This window comes from Pantherophis guttatus, chromosome 2, assembly GCF_059756535.1.
Source record: "Pantherophis guttatus breed Tessera chromosome 2, ASM5975653v1, whole genome shotgun sequence".
Classification (NCBI taxonomy): Eukaryota; Metazoa; Chordata; class Lepidosauria; order Squamata; family Colubridae; genus Pantherophis; species Pantherophis guttatus.
In genome coordinates this window covers 129,176,597-129,185,532 of record NC_142064.1, presented here as the reverse complement: position 1 = coordinate 129,185,532, position 8,936 = coordinate 129,176,597, and the positions used below count along the sequence as shown (strand labels likewise).

Genomic DNA, 8,936 nt, shown 5'->3' with positions numbered 1-8,936 from the left:
AAGTGCAATGAAGTTCCAGTGGCGCTTGGTTGGGTTTTCACGTTTTATAGCTAAGCGGCGCAGATCTCCTTTAGAGACCTGTGCTGGGTGGGAGGGGGACACACACACACACACACACACACACACACAGAGAGAGAGAGAGAAATCGATCGCATTGTGGTCCCATGTAGCTTGTGCTTTATGGAGTGCTAAAATGATCGGAACCTTTAAGAACAGCCAATTAATTACATTAATTAATTAGATCCATAAACCCCCTCCCTTCCCAAACGGTATGACCTTGGTGACTGAAATAATTAAATTCCGAATAAGGCAGGAAGCAGAGAGATGGTGTGCATGCAATAGAACAAGGGTCTCCAATTTGCAAATACCCATTTATATTGTTCTTTTTAACTGCAAGAATCCTTATCTGTAATAAAGATGTAAACTCACACATTCAGGATTGAGGTCTCTATTCACTCTCCCATTCCCTCCAGTTGGTAGACTTTACACAACAGAAATCTTGCAAGACTTAAATCGACTACTCCTTCCATAATGGATTATCAGTTTATTATTTCCTTATTGAAGATGTGAGAGGCATGGACCATAACAGCTTATTCAGGGCTGGGTAGCAACTCCTAGGCTGGAGCAAGATTCAAATAGTTGATGGGGATGCTTCATCTTAATTATCACACCATTTCTTATGCTTACAATAACCAAGAAAAACAAGGCTATAATTGTATCCCAAGGAATTTAGGCATGCCTACCTCCAAACAAATTCAGGTTCTAAATTCATAAAGCACCATGGAAGAGAGATTTGGCAAAGATCCCAGGGCAAAAAATACTTACTATGAAAATAAGCATCTTGTTGATAACCTGCTTGATATAACAGTTAATGAAAAGAAGAATGTCTGCTTTGTTGATGTTGCTATACCAAGTGGTGCTAGAAATGAGGAAAAGCAGTTGGAAAGAAATTATAAAATATTGGGATTTGCAGACTGAAGTTAGATCAAATACCTGTGGGGGGAAAAATCCATTTTTACACCAATCATGATTGGAGCCCTCGGAACAATACCTAAAGGACTTCATTATATGGATATATTGAATTTATCAGACTTAAACACAAAAAGCCACCCTGCTTGAAACTGCAGAGATTCTTAGGTGCTACCATAATAATTCTTAGGTCCTTGGTTGAGACTTGAATTATTAAGTCGTAACTGACTTTAACTGCAAATTACCCACAGATAATAATAGCTTTCCAATTTAGGAATCTCTTGCATCTCAAAAGATCAGTGGATTGAAATGATCTTAATCCTTTTAGATACAGAGACTGTCTGACACTCAACTGTTATAATACTAATAGACACATAAGGATTGGAAGGATTGTTTTTGTATGCAGTCTCAGTTAATGATAGAACTCTCATCTGCAAATGGAGTTTTGCAGGAGTATAAGCTCAGTTTTCTATAGGAATAGTGAAACTTGGATAAGTAAACAAGCAATTAAAAAGCATGAATCCAGCCAAATTGCTGTCATCTTCTTTATAAATCAAGCCAGCTTGAAACAAGATCTCCTGCTAGTGAAGGGGGCAAGCAAGACAAGACTTAATGTCTACAGTTTCATTTCAAATTAACCCTGGTTCATCTGGCCAAAATCATAACGTTCTTGTCTTAACTGATTTCCCCCCGCCTCCCCAGCTTGGATATTTTTTTCCCCCTGAAAGTTCAGAAATGTGATAAGTAAAAATAATTGACATAATTTCAATTCAGAAAGCTGTGAAGGGCCGAGGAAAATCTTTTATTCTTTCACTGAAACATAGAGTTCATCCTTCTACCCTGCTAGGTTAGCAGTATACAACAGCACAGCTGGGCACTTCATACAGACAACTTTTGGTTCAATAATTTATTTTTAGCCATACAAGAGTAAACCAGAAATACACATTGTATACAATTACAAAACACTGAAAGAGGTTGGAAGGAAGACAACCCCACAGCATAAATGTATCTCCATGGCACAGCCTTTAGTATGCTGGGAGCTGAAATGACATCAGTCCCAACACACCAGTAATGGGGCAGAAGGGGAAAACATTAAAAACCATAAAGTAGCCCCCATGTTTCAGGTCCAGAGCAGCCAATTGAGTAGCACTGAACCCCGAACCACAGCTAGAGTTTCCAGGTAGGTAATACTGGCCCTCGATGTTGAACTGTAATTCCCAGCATTCCTCATAAATGCTCATAGAGGGCTGGAGTTATTGGGAATTATAGTTCAGAGTCAGCTGGAGTGTGACAGCTTCCCTGTGATGCTAGGACAGCTACTACAGAAAGCAAGATCTCTTAAACAAGCCAACAATAGATGAATAATGATCATTTAATTTATCCAGTATCTTGTCTGTCTGCATTCCTCATTGCACTAGAGGAAATATCATTTAATTTACCCAGCTCCTTGTCTGCATTCCTCGCTTTGCTAAATGAAGTATCTTCAAGAATTCCCATTCTGGTGAATGAAAAGGGATATTGTTTTTAATGCTACTAATTTATAGCAGTTTCCTCCTTCACTTAAGAGGCATTTTGATCAACCGATGAGACAGGCCATTTTCCCAAAATACATTGGTTTGCCAATTTGATATATATATAGAAGAAACATATAGAGTCATTATACACAGGCAGACAGGATGCTGCTTCTCATAGCATCCTGAAGCTGGGCGCGATACCCTCCCTACCCCATAACACTAAACAAAATAAATGAGGCTTGGTTTGATTCCCACTTCAATACGGAGGTGTTTATGATTGGATAGGGAGCCAGGGCTCTCTATCTGTTGCTGAACTCTCAACAGTCCCTACTCTTATTGGTCATGGTATTGATGCTGTTGCCAGTTCACCAACATCTGAGGCTTGCTTTAATTTTAATGTTAAAGCTTTACAACCTAAATGGTGAGAACTTTCATTCTTAGCATTTCTCAGCAGCTTTCAAATTTAATATTATATGGTGGTAAATCACAGGTAGTCTAGACATACCTTATAGGCTCTTTTATGGGTTACGCCCACCCAATCTGGGTTGTGTGCCCAATAGACACCCCTGTATAAATTACCCCAAAAATTAAAGTTACCCCCAAAATTAGTGTTGTCTCCTTCTCTCAATCTCCCTCTGACAAGAGAGATTCAAAAAAGCTCTGCAGTATATGTAGAACAGGATTTCAGACAATAGTGCTATTACTCAGGAATAATTTAGCAGGTACAAAGAACCTCCCAAACCCTGCTTCAACTCTTATTCTCAACTAGAAAATGGAAGGAAAAAGGATGCATGAGAGCAATGAGTCTAAAATAATTTTTCTCATTAATAGCAACCTGTGGGGCACAAAGTTCAAAGAACCTGTAATTCTACATGGAAAAAGGCTTAAGGGGTACTGGATTCAGTGCTGGGCTCTTTTCTTTAGCAGGAGAGATTTCCATTATTGACAACGGGAGTAGAATAAGAGCAAAACTATTCACAAGGATGGGGCACAGTGCAGTCTTCCATTAAAGGTTGTGTATACAGGGATGGTAGAAAAGGTATACAACTGGTGCATGGCTTTGAAACAGGCAGTACTGTGGGATATCATAGGATACAATATTTGATTGTGTAAATGGGGAAGATTCCCTTCAACCCCCTTCTTCCAAGGCACAACTAACTTCATATTGCATATTATTCTATTTCAACATTATCCTGCTCTAAATGACGTAACACTGGTACTATTTAACGGAAAGGAAGAAGTCAGTGTTTAGATAAAAACCAGCCACTCCTCTTCCTCCTGCATGGAAGGAGAAGCAGGTCCCCGAAGCATTCGTAACCAGTTTCTTTGGTACTCTCGATCATTTCTCACCTCAGCAGAAGATCAGAGTTAAGGCACTTGGTTCAGCAGCTGTCCCTCAGTTGCAAGAGTGGGACTCATCTGAAGTCAGCCCAATTCCCCTGCTGACCCCAAAATAGCAGGATGAAAACTATCCTACTTACGGAGAATCAGGGAGCAGGTTGAGTGACAACGACAAAGGTGCTGAAAAGGTTTTGATTTGGGTCAACAAGACATACTGAGAAACTGCTAAGCAAATATATTGGTGACAAAGTCCAGAAAGCGCTTGGCATATTGTTCTGGATGCACTGTAGAGATCTCTGCACCAGCCTGTAGGGGAAGACAAAGTGTCAATAACTACCACAAATCAGCCTCCTTAATGCTTGATCACTATAGTGAAAGCAGTATGGCATGGGCTGTGAATATTGAAAACACTGGGGATATAGCACCTGAGTCCTAACTTCCACAGAGCCAATCAGGAGTAGTGGTTAAGGTGCTGGTCTACAATCTTGGAGGTCATGCGTTGTAACCCTTTCTTGGGCATGAAAAGCAGCTGGATAACTGGGCTGGACACTTTCGCTCAGCCCAATCTACGTCATAGAGTTCTTATTGTGGGGAAAATAGGAGGAAGGAGCATTAGGTATGAACACTGCCTTGAGTTGTACAAAATAAAGGTCAGATATATATCTAAAACTAAAATGTACTGATCAGATGCTATTAACATGCGTATTCTCCACTGCAAATATTTCTGACCCAGTGGAACATCCGTCTTGCTTCTTCTCTTGAATACATTATATCTGCTCCTTGCCATCTTCCCCTCAAGGAAATGTTCTTGTACTTAAAAAACATAAAAGCCATTGCCCCAATGGTACAATAAAAATAACTCTTCTATGAATTGCCCACAGCGAATAGCATTTTTTAAAAAAATCTATTGGGGATGGTGCAGGTCTTCCTGCCACTGACATAGTTTCTCCACCTTACTTCCTTGCTTCTAGTCTGTAGCTACAAAACTCACCTCGGTTGTACTCTTCAGGACACAACTACTCTTTGATTTAAGAAGCTAAATAAAAAGTATCAAGAGATATCTCAGATAACTAACCTAAAACAACAAATCCTCAATTTCAGCCTGTCCCCACTTCATGGGGTAGTCATCATGCACTGCCAATGGCTATGCTGGTTGGGATCTCTGTTGCTCTCTCATAATTAGAAGAGATTCTAAATTCCTCCTGCTCCCAAGCATAGAGGAATAGCTCCTATCTATAGAAAAGGTCATAATTATGCCTTCTATTTCACAGAAGTGATGATACAGTATAACCATCTTGAGAGGGACAGCCTTTGGCCATTCAGTTACTCAGAAGGAGAAAGTAATGCTGAAGCAGGAAAAGAGTAAGTATTTGGGGCAGAAATAATGGTCATGGAAGGGAAGATCGAGGCTGGGTGCTGGCCAGCTAATCAAAATCATGGCTCCCTTCTTAGCATTATTTGATCATCATAACAGACAGGGTGGCAAGTCAAACTCACCCCATGCTTGACTGTCTTAGCTGCATGGGCAGCCTTCTTCTTGGCATCATACTGCGTGAGGATGTCTATGAGGCCCATGCAGTAAACCTCTTTTTGGGGACTATCTGGAAAAGTAAGAGAAAACAGTGAGGGATGGAGATATATATATATATATATATTTACTTGTATCCCCCCTTCCATACAAATATCCATCGGCAAAATAAAAAGATGAACCTCAATGACAAAAAACAAACAAACCCATAATACATAATACATAAGCAAAAAGAGCGGTCATACAGGGTTGAGGCAGGAAGAAGAGATTCCTTTCCTGAATCAAAATATAGCAAACCGAAAAAACTCCATTTCCATGTGGAAATGGAGATAGAGCCGGCGGGGGCAGGTAGAGCTCTCTGCCTAGCCCCAAAAGTTTTTTTTTTTACTTTTGGGGACGAAGCAGATGATGCTCCCTATTTCCCTCGCCGTCGCTCCGGGCTTTGGGAGACCTCTGCTTATGCAGAGCTAGGCAACAAGATCAAGCCTTGGTAGTACAGGGGTTTAAGGCACCCTGTTATTAAGCTGGTTATTAAGATTAAGACCAGCTGCCTGCAATTACTGCAGGGTTCGAATCTCGCCAAGGCTCAAGGTTGACTCAGCCTTCCATCCTTTCTAAGGTAGGTGAAATGAGGACCCAGTTTGTGGGGGCAATAAGCTGACTTTGTATAAAATATACAAAAGGATGAAGGCTATTGCTGAGCACATTGTAAGACGCCCTGAGTCTTCGGAGAAGGGCGGCATATAAATCTAATTAAAAAAAAAAAAAGCCTACAAAACTAACAGAATAATTAAAAAGGATATGAGCTGGACCTGTGACCCTGAATCGCAAGTATTTCATCTATTTTATAACAATTATTGAAGAAGGAAATGGAAAAGGAGAAAAAGAATTTTTAAAAATGGCGACTGCCGAGGCTTGAGAAGGGGCTGAAAGGGAGAGTCCTTCCGTTTTCTATTAAGATACAAAGTAGCGGAATAAATACTTCTGGCTACAATTGAAGAAGCTCTACTTTTGTGTTTTGTTCTTCCTGGAGATCTGATATTGATCTTGGTTGGAAAGAAGTTTTTTTTTTCTTCTCTGCGTCTCTTTTCTTTTTTTAAAAATAGTTTGTCTGTGTGGAAATATGGCATTAAAGCTTGCAAAGCCGGACAAACAAGCGGGGGGGGGGGGATTCCCCCATTAATAAACTACGTGAACAAGTTCTAAATCTCCAGTCTCAGAAAACTGATTTTAATATAATTGAATTTCTTTTGGAGGAGATTGTAAGAAGGGATGAGATTGTGAATCAGAACTTTAAAAAATTTAAGCAGGAAATTAAGGAATTAGTGCAATCAAAGTTTGATATTTTGGACCGAAAGATCATAAAAGTGGCTAATGGTTTTGCAGAATTTATGATCAAGTTGGATGCAAATACTAACTTATTAGAGTCTAAAGTGGAAGAAATTGAGGACAATTTGGATAATAGAATACAAAAAATTGAAAATGATTTGACAAACACTCAAGAAAATAGCTCAGAAGAAAATCCTAAAATGGAGGCTGATCAAAAGACTTGTAATGCAGAAAACATACAACAACGGATTGAAAGAGAAGTTTTAATGATGCAATATAATTTTACTGAATATGCAATTAGACTCAGAGGACTGCAGGAAAATGACAGAGATGATTTAAGGAAAATATCTTCTGAAATTCTGGCTGGGATCTTAAAGGTTCAACCTGAGGAAGTATTTTGTAGGATTGACAGAGTTTATAGAATAAATTCCTGGATTGCAAAGCAAAGGCAATTGCCTAGAGATGTGGTGATTTATTTTACAGATAAAGATATAAGAAATAATATTGTGCAAAATTCTTTCAATTCTACTTTGCAATTGTTTGGAAGAAAGATTTGGATTTACAAAGAGCTCCCGCCTAAGATGTTATTGGAAAGGAAGAAATTTGGTTTTCTAGTGACTGAGCTAAAAAAAAGAAATATTCTATTCAGGTGGGATGCTCCAGTTGGTATAATATTGAGATATCAAGGAGAAAGATACCAACTAAATACTGTTGAAAAAGCGGAAGAATTTTATCAAAAAATCTTGAAAATGAACTTAACATCTATAGGCACAATACAGGATAAGCAGAACGAATTGGAAATAAAGGCAAAACATCGAATTATAGAGGCTGCTGTGGATAAACTGCTTTTGGATTCTTCAGACACCTCAGCTGGACTATCTACAAATACGAGAGAAGTGGTATCAGACTCTAACGTGATGATTCATCAAGTCATAGACAAGTATGGAAACCAATTAGCTGATACACAATTGATAAAAAAGAAATATGAGACACAAAGGCAAAACCAACAAGATCAAGTTATAAAGCAGAATGAAAACCGACCAGTTGATATACAACTTGTAGAAAGGAAACCAGGATGGAGATTAAACCCACAAAAAGAAAAGAAAAAAAGAAATAGGTCTCATAAAAATAGAAATTTCTAAATTAAGCAACAGTGAAGCCAGTTATTTTAAAAAAATGAATGAATATGTGAAAAGATAGTGGAGGCGAAGTATTGGTTAATATTATCCTGAGGACAGTGACAGACCTCTGCAATGCCGTAATTTTGGGATGTGAAAAGAGCCTTAAATTGTTGGATTTGAATTATCTATTTTGGATTTCTTTCTTTTATTGATAAATATATTATAACTATCTTGAGCTATAAGGCAAGAGAGCTACGCTGGGGCATGCAGAAGATCTGGTTGTTACCCACTAGGATGATGGGAATTAATAATCCTGATGAAAGCCACAATTACAACTATATGGAATATAATCATAATGTCACTCGGGTGGTTGTTTTTTTTCTTTTATATATATATGAGGATATTCATTACTGATGGGGGCAGATGATGACTGAAGATTTTGAACAAACTGTTGCACCAGGATGCTATGTTACCCTATTATGGATGATGGACTCAACAATCCAGTGGAAAGACATCAAAGAAGATATTATATGGATTATAAATTTAAAGTCATTGCCTTTTTTTTTATATAACGGAATATATATATATATATATATATATATATATATATATATATATATATATATATATATATATATATATTAGAGTGGGCAGTGGATTAAAGATATTAAGAATTGTTGTGCATGGCAATTTTGTAGGAAGTGGGTGGAAATAGGTTAGTTTATTGATTGTTTAGTCTAAGAAAAGGGATGTTTAAGTGATATATTTAGGGGAGTGGAGCAAATGGATAGAGTTGAATAAATGTTAAATTAGGATTTATGGGGTAGGCTGCTTTGAAATGTTATATTAATATACACAAAAGATTAAATGTTAAAGTAGGATTTATTATATAGTTTTAAAGTGGAAGGTTGTTTTGAAATGTTGTATTAATATATAGATATAAGTATGGAGGAGGAGAAAAAGGGCAGATTATTGCTAAATTGGGAGTTATAATAATATTATAAGTTATAAATTAGAAGTTATATAATGTTACAGTAAAATGTTATTTTGAAATGTATGGTAAAAGGGGGAAGTAACAATATTAATAATATTATTAGTAAGTAAGGGTCAGTATTTAGAGGAGGGAGTAAGGGG

The 8,936-nt window shown here is 37.8% G+C and overlaps 1 protein-coding gene across 2 annotated transcripts in view; it reads right to left on the bottom strand.

The window, feature by feature from the left end:
* Positions 1-1,750: 1,750 nt before the first annotated feature.
* Positions 1,751-8,936, bottom strand: part of PIP4K2C (phosphatidylinositol-5-phosphate 4-kinase type 2 gamma) — a 39,401-nt gene continuing 32,215 nt past the window's right edge. For both annotated transcript variants that reach the window (XM_034419217.3, XM_034419218.3), the window contains exons 9-10: positions 5,322-5,425; positions 1,751-4,130 (exon numbers count right to left, since the gene is read on the bottom strand). In XM_034419217.3, coding sequence (XP_034275108.1) covers positions 4,050-4,130; positions 5,322-5,425 — 185 coding nt within the window. In that variant the 3' untranslated portion in view covers positions 1,751-4,049. The remainder of the gene's footprint in view (positions 4,131-5,321; positions 5,426-8,936) is intronic.